Source organism: Hyposmocoma kahamanoa, unplaced genomic scaffold (genome assembly GCF_003589595.1).
Source record: "Hyposmocoma kahamanoa isolate Upper Pololo Valley unplaced genomic scaffold, ASM358959v1 296, whole genome shotgun sequence".
Taxonomy (NCBI): Eukaryota; Metazoa; Arthropoda; class Insecta; order Lepidoptera; family Cosmopterigidae; genus Hyposmocoma; species Hyposmocoma kahamanoa.
In genome coordinates, this window is record NW_020653780.1 from 4,397,183 (window position 1) to 4,413,564 (window position 16,382).

General features: G+C 35.8%; 3 protein-coding genes across 3 annotated transcripts in view; 1 reads left to right on the forward strand and 2 right to left on the reverse strand.

The window, feature by feature from the left end:
- Nucleotides 1-307: 307 nt before the first annotated feature.
- Nucleotides 308-3,754, reverse strand: LOC113229295 (putative inner dynein arm light chain, axonemal). Its single transcript, XM_026462842.1, has 6 exons — nucleotides 3,656-3,754; nucleotides 3,307-3,438; nucleotides 2,390-2,539; nucleotides 1,532-1,660; nucleotides 699-896; nucleotides 308-378 (listed from the first exon to the last, which is right to left on the reverse strand). The coding sequence occupies exons 1-6, from the start codon at nucleotides 3,740-3,742 to the stop codon at nucleotides 343-345; spliced, it is 732 nt and encodes a 243-aa protein (XP_026318627.1). The 5' UTR covers nucleotides 3,743-3,754; the 3' UTR covers nucleotides 308-342.
- Nucleotides 3,755-5,758: 2,004 nt separating this feature from the next.
- On the reverse strand, nucleotides 5,759-10,529 carry LOC113229283 (mediator of RNA polymerase II transcription subunit 4). The gene is made up of 5 exons (XM_026462828.1): nucleotides 10,436-10,529; nucleotides 10,169-10,349; nucleotides 8,800-8,951; nucleotides 6,597-6,775; nucleotides 5,759-6,223 (listed from the first exon to the last, which is right to left on the reverse strand). Exons 1-5 carry the CDS (start codon nucleotides 10,501-10,503, stop codon nucleotides 6,048-6,050), a joined length of 756 nt encoding a protein of 251 aa, XP_026318613.1. The 5' UTR covers nucleotides 10,504-10,529; the 3' UTR covers nucleotides 5,759-6,047.
- A 2,494-nt stretch (nucleotides 10,530-13,023) lies between these two features.
- LOC113229260 (peroxidase-like) overlaps nucleotides 13,024-16,382 on the forward strand; it is a 27,415-nt gene continuing 24,056 nt past the window's right edge. Inside the window, exon 1 of the mRNA XM_026462801.1 lies at nucleotides 13,024-13,256. Coding sequence (XP_026318586.1) covers nucleotides 13,138-13,256 — 119 coding nt within the window. The 5' untranslated portion in view covers nucleotides 13,024-13,137. The remainder of the gene's footprint in view (nucleotides 13,257-16,382) is intronic.

Consider the following 16,382-nt stretch of genomic DNA (forward strand, 5'->3'; position numbering starts at 1 on the left):
AATGTAGCCCGCGCCGCGTCGTGCCGCGTCGCGTAACGTCTACGCGATGTGAATCAACGCCAATAGTCCGAATAAACAGATACTGAGTTCAGACTCTAGACGACCAAATTAATACCCCATTACCATTGACCTACTTATTACTATAATATAAACCCTAAACAGTTTATAATAAAACGATTGGTTTAAATTGACTTACATAATAATGTAATTAATTAACGTTAATTATTATAATATAGCGAACATAAAACATCGTCACATAATCTATAACCACAATATATGGAACAACACCAAAAACATCTTAAAAATAAATAACGAACGCATAATGAAATAAAATGACACTGTTCATTTCTTCGGTGCTATGATACCCTCCAGTTGTGCCTGAAACCATAAAAATTTCGATTAAATAAGTAGGTAGTCTAATATTGTACAAATAACGGAAACACAAAAAGCAAAGTGAGGTAACCCAAGTAAAATATTAATAGAGTCAATTATGCTTATGAATGCAGTTTCCGAAAAACTATGTACTATGACTTGAAACCGATGAACCAAATAATTCACGGTTAAAAAAACCTGAAAGTTCAACAATAAACAACTTGCAACAAACTAATTTCATCATGATGTAATTCTACTACATAATACTAGACCCGTTAATAAAAATCAACTCACTTAAGTGATATTTAATTGGTAATTTGACTTACCTTCAGCTGAGCGTTGGTTTTCTTCAAAGCCAGAAGTTCCTCCTGGTGACGCTTTTCCTCTGCCGCACGCAATTCAGCCGCGCGTCGTTCCAACTGCTCTGTTTTCTGCTTCAATTCTGAGCATAGCTTTTCTAATGCAGAGCGCTCCGCTTCTAGTTTTGCTACTTGGTCCATGAGGTCAGATTTGCCTTGTTCGGACTGAACAATTCATAGATTATTTATACAAATAAATACTAACATTAAACTAAACAGTTTGGCGACATTTCGAGGTGGTGTCCCGATTTTTACGTATCCTTTTATGGCAAGAATTTAGGATTAAACCCCTACTTGTCAGCACCCTAGTTTTATAATATCAAGTGACGGAACGAACAAGTCGTGCGCTTAATGGTAAGCCACACGCCTGTCCATAACAGTTGCAGTGCCACTCAGAGCCTTAAATCGCAAAGATCTGAGGAGTACTGCCACTGCGCCCGTCACCTTGAGACATAGGTTGACAAGTCCCATGTGCCTGTAATTTCACCAGCACTCTTACCTTTCAAAATCGGAACACAGCTTTACTTGGCGGCAGAAATAGGTCAAGTGGCAGTACATCCCTGGACGAACTCTCTTACAAGGGCTCTACAGCTACTAAATGCGTTCATATTAGTGTTTTTTTTTAAATAATTGATTTATATAGAAAATTATTTGTAAATATAAGTGTATTGGGCCACATTGGACACATTTACTGTTTACATAGCTTTACCGATCCGGAATTAAATCTTGTCCCTACATATAGGTACATAGGTAAACAATAAAAGGTCGATATGCTACACAAGTAATACGAAATTGCAAACCTGCAAAGCTTTTCTCATGCCAAAAGCTATCGAACTACAGTACAGCGTTTGATACGCTTCCATAGTAATTCTAGCTTCGTCTCGCACTCGAAGTAAGAGGAGGCCTCTTTCACCACAATTTATAGTCACCTGAAATAAATAATTATAAATATAATGGCACGTTGTATACTTATTTTAGTAATGTTGGTATGTATACATCAGTGGGCTTCTAAAGGCTTGTATAAGAAACTCTCTATACAACAAGTTACAATATTTTTAACCGACTCCATAAAAAGAAGGAGGTTCGCAATTCGACTGTATTTGTTTTGTATGTATGTTACGCGATAACTATTACGGCTTTTGTGAACCGATTTTGATGATTCTTTTTTTGTTGGAAAGACGGTACCTCAGTAGTGATCTAACATAATTTTAAAGGAAATATTCCACCTCTAACGATGGCTGTTCGCGCATGAAGACTGATTTTTATAAATAACGCCAAAATTTTATTATAAGGAGCAATTATTTTAATCCAATTGAAGGCGTTTTTCTCTCTCAATATACTTTAAGCAGTGAGCACCGATTTTTATTATTTCCTGTGTTAAGTCCCGCATAGTGGTGAACTTGGGATGAATCCGAGTTTGCGCACTTTCCGATAACCGATTTCAACAAAACTTGGCAAATAGATGTAATTCCATGAACTTTTGAGGTCGGTTTTTTTTATTATCATTGCAGTATCTGAGCTATTTCGATAAAAATCTGGTATCAACTTATCACAGCACTCTAGGAAAAACGTTTGCGAGGTTTTTATTACTCGCCTTTTAGAGAAAACTATTTTTCGTTGACATAAATACAATTTGCAGCCCTTTTTAAAATACGAACCTGCCGTATAAGCTCATCAAAGCATTGAGTGTAGAGCTGCCGACGCACGGGGCAGATGCCAGTTTCTCTCGCTTGTCGCTGCTGCAAGCGTGTGTCCAGCATCTCTTGGAGATTTATCACGTCCAAGCGAGTCGCCGGTGTTGACGATATCTGGTTAACACAAGGTTTATTGTTGACATGTTTACACTGTGTAGGTACTGAGAACATATTTTTTTTTAATGTAACGTACCACAGCCTCGCTCTATTGAGCACTCCGACCTTATTTGAAGCCAGTTTTGTATTTATATAATTAAAAACTAAGTGCGCATTTGACTTCCATCTCACCTGATGCAGTGTCGTTATATAATATTTGACAACAAAACACATGTTGTGAATACTCAAATTCCTTCCAGTTAGCAAGAAAGGATACCTGTTTCTATTCACGAAGTCGAACTTAAATTGAGGAACATTATTTTACCAGTTACTACTCAGTATTAATATACATACTGTTTAAAATAAAGAACAAGCTATGCATTCACTGAATTAGTTACCTATCATGATTTTATTTACATTACGGTATTGTATGGCCTATTTTGATTAAGATGGGTGCAGGATCCTTACATTCTTATGTTTTAATAGATTGTTAACCGACTTCCAAAAAAAGAGGAGGTTCTTAATTTGACTGTGTCTTTTTTGTATGTAAGTTACGCGGTAACTTTTTGTGAACCGATTTTGTGGGAAAGAGGTTACCTCAGATGTGGTCCCATATAAATTTGAAGAAAATATTCCACCTCTAAGGGTGGCAAACTAGGGGATTAATGACTTTTGAGGTCGGTTTTTTTAGTACTCTGTACTGAGATTATATTAAGTAGGTACATAAGTTTTTACATAGTGTCTCAAATGTGGTGTAGTACTTATCTAGAAATATACAAAATTACCTTTTGTGTCCATATCTGCCCGTCTTCTTCCCATTCTTTCGGTGGAAGAATTGCATTTAATATTTCTTCTGTTTCACGCTTAGCTTCCGTTGGTATACATGGTTGTATCGAAGGGCCCGCACGAGGGGTTGACTGTGAATGGCGGTATAATCACCATGTTGATGATATAGCATTATCAACAGCTACTTGATGTAGGTAATCAGAAAAGAAACATTGTGAACTTTTTGTAACTGCCATTTTTAATTACTGCGATTCAGAAGTCCTTTTTTAGCGCTATTTAATTATTTGGTGTAATGATAGAACAAGAATCAATAAGAAATTTACTTTTAATAAAAATCTGTATACTTACGGGTTTTTCAGGTTGTTTAGTGACCAATACAGGGTTATCGTAACGAACTAATGTTTCTTCGGCTGACACTGGTGCCCTTTCAGACATTATTGCCTCTAATTTACTCACTAAAATATTTAATTTCAACGATTTCGAGATATTTCGGCAGAATTTGTCAACAAGGTGACAACTAATCTATGGCGATAAACGGTATCCATGGTTATAAATTTGCTACTTAGTAACCGTTGTTTATTTTGTAAATCAGAAAAAAATTTCAAGTGCACAGAAATACATAAACCGTGGCTAGGTCAATGACCTTGGCGAACTAAGAAACTCTTCTAAAATTTCGTAATTGGTGTTTGGCCTACTCGAGTATAGGTATGTATGTAGTTACGTCATCGAATATACCTAAATGGAAAGTAGGGATCATTTATCCTTCCTATCTATCTAGGACAGCCTTTCCCAAAGTGGGCGAATACCCCCACTTGTGGGCTCTGCAGGCCTAAAGGGGGCGTTCAGAGACCCAGAAAAAAAGGGGGGCGTTGTGTAGAGGCTTAGGGGGAGATTTGTGATTTCATCTAGGAAGACTCTGAGGGTCGTATTCCAGAACTCTACTCAATGCTCAAGTCAGGATTTGAGCAGACTTGAGTATGATTTCAAGCACTGGAAATACGACCCTAATGGCAAGGACTTGAGTATGATTTTCAGTGCTCACTGCAATACTCAAGTCCTGACTTGAGTATTGAGTAGAGTTCTGGAATACGACCCTTAGACACCGACTGAGCTCTCGACTCTCGACTACAACTTGCGAACATCAACTAATATTAACTAAGAGATTGCTCAAACTAACTCGGTTCGATATTTCTCTCCGTGTAATTCAGGGGTTCCCAAGCTTATTTTGTCTACTGTTCACTTTGAGAATAACTTATTTTTAGCGCCGCCGTTTTTTCACCTACTTAGAAAACTTCAAATGAAATTAATTATTGTGAGCTATATTAGCGTTCTAACCGAGACTTTTACTATAACCCCCAAGAGTTAACTTGAGACTTGAGCGCAGTAGGCAGTACAGAACGGCGCTCAGGTCTCAAGTTAATTCTTACGGGCTACACCTGCCAATGAGAATGATTATTGAAACGCAACTTTATAGTATTCAGACAGAGTATCTTTTATTCAAAATAAAACAAACATAATCGATTCTAATATAAAAATTAATGTGAAGGATGAATCTGATGTTGTTAAATAAGTTTGTTGATATCAGGTTCCAATTTACTCAAGAACAAGTCACCACGTTCGGTAACATGCAAACGATTTCTCTTTTTAGTAAGCAGCATTCTCACAGCACTAAAACCACGTTCACACAAATATGACGATAGGAATGCTATCAAGAATCGTTGAACGATTGACCACAATCGAGGGTACAATTGCGGGATCGGTTTTTGTAGCATTTCTTTTTTATAATTTATTGTAGCATTTTTTTTTTATAATAACGCACACACTCAACAAAGCCCCGCACTAGGGAAACCCTGTGTTGCGGGTGCCATGGACACACACATAGACAACCACAAATTACACCCAAACTCACGAGAGAAATAATTGTAGGCCATACAACTATTTCTCCCGGCCCGGGAATCGAACCTGGGACCTTTGCGTAGAAGTCCGGTAAGTAAACTTTATAGTTGAGTAAATTGGAAACTGATATCAACAAACTTATTAAACAGCATCAGGTTCATCCTTGACATTACTTTTCATATTAGAATCGATTATGTTTGTTTTATTTTGAATAAAAGATACTCTGTCTGATTACTATAAAATTGCGTTTCAATAATCATTCTCATTGGCAGGTGTATTCCGTAAAAGTTAACTTGAGACCTAAGCGCCGTTGTGTACTACCTACTGCGCTCAGGTCTCAAGTTAACTTTTGCGGGTTATAGTAAAAGTCTCGCTTAGAATGAATGTTTAATCTCCGCTAATACAGCTCACAATAATTAATTTAATTTGAAGTTATAATGGTTTTTAAGTAAGTGAAAAAATGGGGGAGCTAAAAATAATTTATTCTCAAAGTGAGCAGTAGACAATATAAGTTTGGGAACCCCTGATCTAGAAGATAATACAAAATGCATAGAAAAAAAATAATAGAACATTGAGACAAACTATCTATATTTAATAAATACATATTAGGTATATAAAGCTAATACATAAGTAACTATAAAAATACAGGATGATAACAGTCTTTCCTTCACACAATTCCTGCATATGGAAGTACATTTTAACTAAAATCTATTGTTCCACTTCAAATAAAATAGGTGACAACAAAAATACCAGCGGAATGTGCATTTTTTTTTGGTTCAATTAGCCCTGGCGGTACAAATCACCTGATACATTTAGAAGTGTCCTCTACAAAAAATACGCAATTTCACTGCGAATCACTGCTAGAGCTAGAACTGGAGTCCGTAGACATGACCTCAACGTCTTCCTGCGCAGGCGCATCTTTGCTACGGCCGTCGATTGCGACTGAATTACCGCCTCCGACCGACATGTGTAGCTCACCTGATGGATGCCATGTGAACTGGTTTGATGCTGAAGCTGGAACTGTGAAACAGGTATTACCTGTTATTATTAAACAATTAATATATTTTTCTCTCTCAACTAACAGTTTTAGTACTTGAATAGATAAGTGGTTGCAAACTAAAAAAAAAGAAAGATAAAAGAATTCACTGTTGCGCATTACATCAAATTTGTATAAAATTTCTTTACAGGTGAAAATGAATTGTCTTACGACTTAATGAGTTGTAACAAAAGTGCAACACAAACAAGGTAGTCCAATTTATTCCTTTTAATTTGTTGAACATTGTTATCTGCTAATAGTAATAATAAGGTTAGCAAACAACCAAAATAAACATAGTATTGACTAATAATTGCGAGAACGAAGGAAATATTGTTAATAAATGATAATGGTCAGTACCTCCTCCAGTAGTGATGCGGTGTAGTTCATTCAAAGTGGATGGAGTGTGACCATTGAGTGGTAAATCACAAAGTCTACCTAGCATGCCAAGTCGCATTTCTAGGTCTGTGGGATATGGACGTCTAGGGTCTCCTGGTTGCCATGATAATGGTGCACTTACTGCATTTGACGCACTTATCCTGAAATTTAGAAAGAAGGTCAATGGGTTGGGTCCATTGGGTCCACATAATGCTAAACTCCCTGCAACTAATGGCTGGTTTACACAATGTGTATTAAGCGGTGAAGTAATTAACTAAATAACCTAAATCATGCATGTAAATAATCACTTCAAAGCAGTTAAGTAATCATCTATTTAGTGGATAAGTAAACCTATTTTTTGTTCACAAAATAGCTAAACCCCTCATCCTCGGACTACGCGCATTCCCTGGTAAGCGTGGCTCTGATTCTCTAGTAATTGTTGAGCTAATGCTTTGTTTGCAACATGTGAAAGTACTTACAGCTTCACTAAAGCAAGTGCAAATGTTATAATACTTAAAATTAAGTTAATTACTATGTGTGTATACCAGCCACAATATCAAAGGACGAGTGTCTCTTCAGTTACACAAAACTTAATCTAGGTTTAATTCTGTCATAAAATGTAGGATTTGTCGTAAGTTTGTCCCACTAGTGAATACTTTTTGTGTTTTGAAGGGGCAATGTCAATGTTGCAACATCGACATTGCTCCTTGAAAATAGTGGTAACTTTTGATTGTTACACTATTAAACATTAATCAAAGATGCTATAAAGTTTATATTTTTATATCCAGCATGTTTTGCTTAATAATAAAAAAATGTGAAATATAGTTTTTTTTTTAACTGGGATAGTATGGGGAAATTTGAAACCATAGAAGATACAAGGAAACTGTGTTAAGAACCATTAAGCCTTTTTTTGTGAAAACAATTTTGACATAATACAATTTTTGGTCAAGCGTGAGTTGCCTATAAAAAAAAAATTATTAAGATTTTTTTAGTGTTGATGGACTCAGTTTCATGTAAGTATCATTTTATAGCATGGGACAAAAAAAAAATTGTGACAGCAGAAGTTGGTAAAATTTCATGAATTGTTTGTCCAGATTTATTTCTTCCAAAATAAAAAAAAAATATGTTTACATGAAAGCAAGTCTTTCAGCATTAAAAAAAATTGTCAATTTTACATTTTTACATTTACAGTTATACATTTTGTATGAAAAACATTTGATTTAATTTGACCAACTTCAGCTCTCCGATATTTTTCTTCCAGTACAATGAAATGATCCTACATGAAACGGTGTTGATCAGCACAGAAAATAATAATCATTATTCACTTGTACAAACAACTTGCCCTTGACCTAAAAATTGACAATGACAAAATTGTTTCCATAAAAAAAGACTTAATGGTTCCTAAGACAGTTTTCCTGTATCTTCTGTAGTTTCAGATTTCCCTATACTGTCCTAGTTTAAAACAAAACACACTGTAGATCAATATGTAACAATTCTCAATTTTCTAGTCAATGTTGGCATTGCAAAAGTGAATAAATGATCCATCAATCAAATCAATGTAGCATAATTTTGTAAAATCTCAAGCTACTAAATTTCAACATGTTTGTTGCCAGCTGGAATTTCCAAATGATCAAAACGTGACATAGACTGATATGATTGTTTATGGTCTCATTTGGGTAGGACTGTACAATATCAACACTCTGATTTAATGGTGGAGGGGTCGGGGTACCCCCTTAGCCCTTTGTGAGCGGGGAGTTACGGAATCTCCCCCCTGAGATATATAAGAAAGTATACTGCCCTCGTAATGAAAAAAGGCATAACTATGTGTACTTTATACAGCAGTTATGCCTTTTTTTGTTCTGAGGGCAGTAGATTTCGTATAAAAACCCAATAAAAACGCATAATTTGACTTAAAAACAAATTTGGTAACTGCCATCCTGTTTCCTGTCATCCATTTTCGAATATTTCGATAATTTTTATTATCAAAACTACGTGTTTCCGTAAGTTAATATTTTAGGACTAGACCACTGACTATGTAGTCTATTCACCATATTAATTCAAGTGTTGGTATTGTCAGTTGAGCCCTCATTTGTAATGTGTATCAGTGTTTTCGCAATATTTCATTATTTGGCTTTATTTTGGTATTATTTTTACCCATGAACTTATTAAGAAACCTAAAACCTACCTGTGAGCAAATTTAATCAATTCCTCTGAAAGTACAGGCTTCTTCCTTGATTTTACAATAGAAGCAAGCTTTTGTCTGGCTTGATACAGTGATGTCGCTAAGATTTGTTCAGCATCCTTGAGTTGTCTTTGTAGATGATGAATCTCTTGGTCCTAGAAGAATGAACTTTCAAAAAACTGCTGCTGGCAATTACGTAGATATTTAAGACTGTAATGTCAAAGTCAAAGTCAAAGATTATTTATTCCATAGGTAAAATAAATTTACACTTGAAAACGTCACATTTAAGCTACTGGTTGTTCACTACGCTGACCTCCCTGAGAAGAACGAGCAAGAAACTCTAGGGATTGCTCTTTTCAAATAAACTTAAATGCTATGGAATACACTTTGAATCAAATTTGTGTGGATTCTGGAGCCATGTCGTCTTTCCATACATCTTTATCTAACACATAGTCTTCAATTTTGTAATATGATTTTTCGATCAAAATATTTTTAATGTAGTTTTTAAACTTAGGAAATGATAAACTTAATTTTTTTTTTTTTAAATTTTTTTTTTATGACATTAAGTAACGGGACGAACAAGTCGTGTGCCTGATGGTAAGCTACACGCCTGCCCATAACAGTTGCAGTGCCACCAAGAGCTTTAAATTACAAAGATCTTGGGGGCACTGCCACTGCGCCCGTCACCCTGAGACATAAGTTGACAAGTCTCATGTGCCTGTAATTTCACCAGCACCCTTACCCTTCACAACCGGAACACAGTAATGTGACCATTACTGCTTGGCGGCAGTACTTCCCTGGACGAGCTCTTTCACAAGGAGCTCTACTGCTACTTAATATATGCTCCGGAATGTTATTGTAAAAACATATACAGTTCCCCATAAAAGAGTTGTTTACCTTGGTTAAACGAAATCGTGGTACCATGAGTTTGGACTTAGCTCTAAGGTTAATATTATGGATATCTTCTTTCTTATTGAAATTATGTACATTTTTACGGGCATATAAAATATTTGAGTAAATGTACTGTGATGCCACAGTCATGATACCAGTCTCCTTAAACTTTTCTCTGAGAGATACCCGAGAGCCTAGACAGTACACAGAACGAATCGCTCGTTTTTGCAATACAAATATGGTTTGAATATCTGCCGCTTTACCCCACATAAGAATCCCGTAGGACATTATACTATGGTAGTAACTAAAGTAAACTAGTCTAGCAGTACTAACATCGGTAAGCTCACGTATTTCGCGGACTGCGTATGCAGCGTAGCTTAATCTGCTGGCCAGGGACGACATTTTAGTAGGTAATCTAACATTTTAGTAGGTAACCTTTATAACAAGGCCTTTTTTAGTCAATCTATAATATAAATTGTACCTTATTATCAACTTCTGCCTTGAGTTCGTTCATTTTTTGCTGTATCTTAGCTTGTTCATCAGCTAACTCTAATGTTTTTTTCAATTCTGCATCTTTAGCGAGCAATAAGTCGGTCAACTGAGCGTGGTCCGCAGCCGATAATTTCTGTGATTTTGGTGCTATAGATACTTCAATCATCTCCCTGAAAGCATACAAAAGTAATTTAAAGACGGAAATACCTGAATACTAATAAAAAACATAGGAATTTCTATGCAAAATTGATCTTACTTCGCTATCAACTCAATATCGTCTATTAACGACAATAATCTATCTTTAGTACTTAAGTGGGAAGCCATAGTGCTCTTAGAATTAAATGAAATCTTTAAATATTGTACATTTAGCAACTTTCATTTTAAAATTGAAAAACAAAATAATATTACTGTTTTGGTTAACAATTTGACAGTTAATGACATTGACGTGAGCGACGACAAGGCGTTTTCGGCGTCGGCCATCTTATTTACAAATTAAAAAATTTCGACATTCGGATATTTCCTCCAATTAAAAAAAAATTCTGACTGGCATTTTACAAGTATAATATCATTCAGTTTTGCTTACAAAAAGGCAGGGATGGAATTCATACGCTAAGGTCTTTCAAAATTAATCCTTATGATTGCACTTTAATTAATTTAAATAGTGTCCTTTTGTAACTACAACTGCTGGCAGTATCCACAGACTACTACATAATGCACACTACACGTTACTAACTGCATAAAATAATGTATGTACGTACATACATATGACTCGATGAACCAAGTTAAAGTAATGTATCTATATAAGTTAACATGTTGGTCAAGTTAGCTAGCAAAATAACTTTATTTTAGTTTATTATTTATTATAATTATTATTTATTACAGGCAAAAGTTGCTTACTATCAATGTTTTACTAAATTTTCAGGCGCTAGGCGTTTCAACCTATGGGAAAGACATGATTGGATAAGAAAGGCAAGACAAATGAAAAATTATTATCAACGACAAGTGGTAATCATAGGAAATGAAACTATTTTTCCGGATTTAAATCGCGTATATTTATTTTCTCAAACAAACCGACGTTTCGGGCCCTGTCAAGGTTAAGTCAACCCTTTACAGGTTCCATGGTCACAGTTGACTCAACCTAAGAATCGGACCTAAGAACTCGATAAGTAGTAACTAGTTAAAAGAATTTAGTTTTAACCAAGATTACCAATCTCGAATAGCGACAAAATTCAATATTATAGTTACTGAAATTCAATTGATTTTTGTTAATAAAACAATAAATTAAAAATGAAGGATAGTGTAGAAAAACTCTAGGTCAGAAAGAAAAAAGAACCTTGGTGTTATATAAAAATGTAACTGATTATTATTCAATTACCTAGTTTGGGGAACTAGAATAGTTACCTATGTGATTCCAGCAAACAAGTAGAAACAAAGAAATTGACAGTTTCCTTTCGGCAATGCTAGAAACGGTAAAAAGTAAAAGGTGTGGTGTATCTAAGTATACCTACATCACAGAGTAATTTACTATAAATATTGTAACAATCAATTCGATGAAATCAACATCAATGCCTTGCACCGTCACATTAGATTACTTCTGTAAACGGATGACTCTCAATGTTTTCTAAATAAAGAATGTGGAATGTTATGATTCTGTATTGTATACTCGTGAGCATTTATTATCCGCGTCTGTACACATAGCATTGAATGGCAAACGGTTAAATGCCGTGTTGACCGGCTTTTCAAACACGCTGCCTCGGCGTGATCAGCTGGCGGGAGTGGGGAGGGGGGAGGTTAGCGGAGGGAGACCGCGAGACCACGCGTTGAGCATGCGCTCTACACGTGCTCCTGGGGCGTTATTATCATGCTACCTGTTATTAATTTCTCCTTCCTTACTTTCCATTCATTTGCGTTTTGATTGGATATACTGGATATCTCTTTTCTTTTATTTTTAAGTTACAAAGTGAGTATCTAATGAATGAATAGTTAGCGCAATGGAAAGATAGTACACAAGGTTTTATATTTTCAAATTTAGACGTCTTATCACACGTTGTATTGAGTTGAATTTAACTGTGTGCGCCTGGTGTTAAGCGACAAGCCTGTCCATAGCAGCTGCAGTGCCACTGAGAGCTTTTAAATCGCAAAGATCTGAGATGCACTGCCACTGCGCCTTCACCTTGAGACATAAGTTGATAAGTCCCATGTGTTTGTGATTTCACCAGCACCCTTACCAATCAAAACCGAAATATAGTAATGCTCACTACTGCTTGGCGGCAAAAATAGGTAAGATAGCAGTATTTCCCTTGACGAACTCTACTGCTACTTTTAGAGAAATTATGTTTTTCAACGAGATAATGTAGCCAAGTATTTTGCGTAGAAACGAAATAAAAACTAAATCTGTTTAGACACTTCAATTTCTCGGCAAACTTCGTTATAAATTATTGCAATTTATAAGTTTAGAAAATTGTGCTTTATAGAGCGTGCACGTTAATCGCGCCCCTCGATTCTTCTGGAAACCACAGAATAGTGTCATACAGTATGTCAACAGCATTGTTCTTAAAATATTTTTTCCTAGAATTAATTTATCCCCGTAAATTAACGCTGTCATAGACGCTTATGCTAGTATTTATATAGGCCGGGCGTTTTAGACGTCTAAAACGCACAAAGCAAAGTATGTTTGGAAATTGTTAGTTGTCCGACTGATGGTTTATTATTTAATCTGTGGCAATGTTTTTTTACGGGGGCCGAGGTAAGGCGGGGCCTGTTCGCTCATGGCGATTCGACGCTGCCTGCTGAGCCATTGCACCAGTTCAAATTTGGCAGTAGAGGTGAAATTGGCTCTTCTGCCAAGCTAATGGAACAGCGTTCCTTCCACCAAGTGCCACTGATCGTTTTAAATAAATCAAACATTCGCCACAAACGTGATAATTGTCGTAAACAACAAATACTTTTATTGCTATTATGTTGTTTAAACGGATCATTGAAGGAAAGTCGATGTTGAATACGGATGCCAGGATTAAGGCCCCGGAGAAATGTGCTAAGAGAAACTCGGAATGCGACGGCTGTTGGGAACATTCCACGTAAGCTCCATTTATCCACACTCTAGAAAATATCACTTTTCAAAATTAGTATTTTCGCTCTCGTTATTACATATTTTTAATGGCAACAGCTGTGACGGGGGCAAGATACATTGTTATAGTTTTAATTTCCTTTACCTGTTCACAACTTAATTGCCTATTTATGATTTCCCCGTTTCTTTGATGTAAACCCGTTATTTTTGGGTTTCTTAACAATATCTAGGTTCTAGTGAAACATTATTGTCATAATCTAATTTACACTAATATAGGTGTCTGTCAATCCTAATTTTATTACAATGTACCTTAGAGGATGGAATAAGCAATTTACAAACACTTTATTGCAACAATTCACAAAAATAGATCGAACTTCCCCGATTCTATAGCCTTTACATCCTTGACCTATTAAATTTAGAAAATAAATAGATGATTCAAGATGGCCGTACGCCAGGATGGCTATCTGCCCTCGGAACGAAAAAAGGCACAACTGCTGTGTAAAGTACGCATAGTTGTGCCTTTTTTCGTTACGGAGGCCGATTAAACCCAATATTCAAAAAAAGATTCTGTAGAATGCAGAAAAGAGAAAGTCTCACAGCAGTCGTACCTAGTAATCCAAACAATAGACATTTTATTTTATAATAGTATGCGTCCTTCTATCTATCCAAATAATCATCTCTTGCTGGAAACGGCACCTTACGTCGTTTACATTGCGTTCAAATTTACATTATCTTAAACAAACTGTTTTATTTTATAGCGATGAGCCCAGCGCATTTACTGTAGCAAACTAAAAAAGAAAAATGCAATTTGGCAACTTGGGGTTGATTTCCTTCTTTGTATGCCCCCTTATGTATAATTTGACCTTTTATTCGTGTTCGAGACTAAAAGTTTCGTAGATTATAATATAATTGTAGTAATCCACGATGTCTTTGATAGTAACCCAAGCATTAGAACCACTAGTTATTATCTAAACCCATTAACGTTACCGAAAGCGTTGCGTTACGAACAATTTTCGTATCGTACCTACACATACTTTGTAATAACATTGAGTGAGTACGTATGTAATTAAATTACCTAAACTTAAATCAATTAAATTCGAAGTATATTCTCATTTATGTTAATTCAATTTGAAGTAACTTTGTAGATGTCTAAGAATACCTAACCTACACACATTTATAAAATAATAATACAATTGATTATAAATAAAACGTAACCTGGACAAAATAAACGCATGAGCTACGATTACTCGATTTTATATAACTGTTGTAAAATGTAACGTTCATATCACAGACGTTCATGTATGTACTATAATACGAGTATATACATCATAATAATATGTCACATGGCTCAGAAATACCAGTTGCGTCATAAAAAGTCGATTGTCTGTAGGTTTATAACAAGGTCTGTAAATATACACGTTGCCTCGTTAGAGCACAACGTCATAATTATGCTTATTTTTTTGTGGGTACCAGGGCTTGACGACCCAAGAGGATCTCGGCCTCTAAACGACCTAAGGGGATCTTGGCCTCTGACATTAAAACGTCACTTTCATCTCTTTAGAGATACTTCGCATATTTTGGCTACTTTAGGGCTTTAAACGGCGTTGCTAGATTTTAACCCGGTAAATCGGTATTAAAAAAAGTGAAGTTAAAAACAAGCGTGATTCAATTTGGTGAAACCGGGATGTATTAAAAAGACAAATTATTTATCATTATTTTATTAAAATAATTATACAAGACCCGCAATAAAACACGATTATAAGTAATATTGTTTGGGCAAGAACTGCTCATTTTTGTCGCTAAGCGAACGTGCCTTCGCGTTACATACATATTTAGATAAACGTGATTTTTGTAATCCTGCGCGAGACATCCAAAGCCGGCGATACTCACTAGCGACCTGTAGTCGTAATCGTTCCATGTTATAATGCCAAAAACTATGGTGTGCACGTGCTTCGCGAGCTTGCCGCGAGCGGAACGCGTGCTGTTCGCAGTGAACCGACGATAACCAGGTACTCATTCTAGCAAGTGAAGACTTTGGTTTCATGTGTACCTTATAATTAATAACGCATAGAATGATAGTTTCATATCAAACGAACTGTCACAAGTGAGGCAAAAATCAAATTCATGTAGGCTAGTTTGAGTAGTAGGTTAATTTTCGGTTTTAGTGAATATTTATATAAAAATACAAGTTGAAACGCGTTACTTCCTTGTGGAATGTGATGTTAGTACCTGTTTTATGTTTGTCTGACGTATTTTTACACTCATTTACCGCACATTTCGTCATTTTTAGCTGAAATTCTGGAGTTGCTCGCGGTGCAAGTTGACCTTGAGCACTGAAGGCCCGCCCGCTCGTGTAGGCCCTTTGGGAGCGCTTCAATTTGCCTCACTTAGCGTGTGCGGGCTAGGCTAGGTTTCTATGCGTTATTATTCTAAGATGTGTACACACTAGAACTTCGTTACTGTATCTGTCACGTTAGAGTTACTGCTCGCTAATGAGTACCCGGCTAAATACTATGCTAAAAAAAACAGGACGTTTGTCCGGCTAAAAAAAGATGTCCAAAGAAGTTAAAGATCAGGTCATTGTTGACTTTGTATTCCAGCGGTTTTTCGTCGTCGCATGTTACATTGGTTTGCTAAATAACTTTTTCATTGCTTCCTCAATGTTCAAAAACATATGAGTCTAAAGAGTTTTTTGTTTACATATACATATATAGTACGGTAATCATTAACTAAACTGGTTTTCTATTGAAGCTATTTGAAAATATAAAATCTCAGTTATCTAAGTTTACTTACCAGAGTGGAGAAATAGTTTACCCACCTCACTTCTATTATGTCATCCTTAACCTATTTACGAAATTAGTTTTACACAATTTTTACAAGCTGCCTTTGAAAATATGATTCTTATGTATACAAAAAGGAGTGTGGCAAATAAATAAATACAGTTTATGAATGTAGTTCTTCGTACAATCTTTAAACCTCACTCGTGAAAAGTTATGATTTAGCAAATATGGCCTTATTTTTACAAAAAATGTTGAAGAAGTCACCATATTATATAATCTTTGTAACTTACCTTTTGCAGTGCACATGCAATTGTTTGTCTATTCAGACCTGTCTTATCTCTGCCTATTATAATAAC

What these genes read in the sequence shown, in the direction of transcription:
- LOC113229295 (XM_026462842.1), bottom strand. Translation starts at nt 3,742, where the DNA reads ATGTCTGAAAGGGCACCAGTGTCAGCCGAAGAAACATTAGTTCGTTAC. An exon ending in GGCAGATATGGACACAAAAG is followed by an intron (nt 2,540 to 3,306) that starts GTAATTTTGTAT and finishes TGTGTTAACCAG; the next exon opens with ATATCGTCAACACCGGCGAC. An exon ending in TTGATGAGCTTATACGGCAG is followed by an intron (nt 1,661 to 2,389) that starts GTTCGTATTTTA and finishes TATTTATTTCAG; the next exon opens with GTGACTATAAATTGTGGTGA.
- LOC113229283 (XM_026462828.1), bottom strand. Translation starts at nt 10,503, where the DNA reads ATGGCTTCCCACTTAAGTACTAAAGATAGATTATTGTCGTTAATAGAC. An exon ending in GATATTGAGTTGATAGCGAA is followed by an intron (nt 10,350 to 10,435) that starts GTAAGATCAATT and finishes GTATGCTTTCAG; the next exon opens with GGAGATGATTGAAGTATCTA. An exon ending in CCGCATCACTACTGGAGGAG is followed by an intron (nt 6,224 to 6,596) that starts GTACTGACCATT and finishes CCTGTTTCACAG; the next exon opens with TTCCAGCTTCAGCATCAAAC.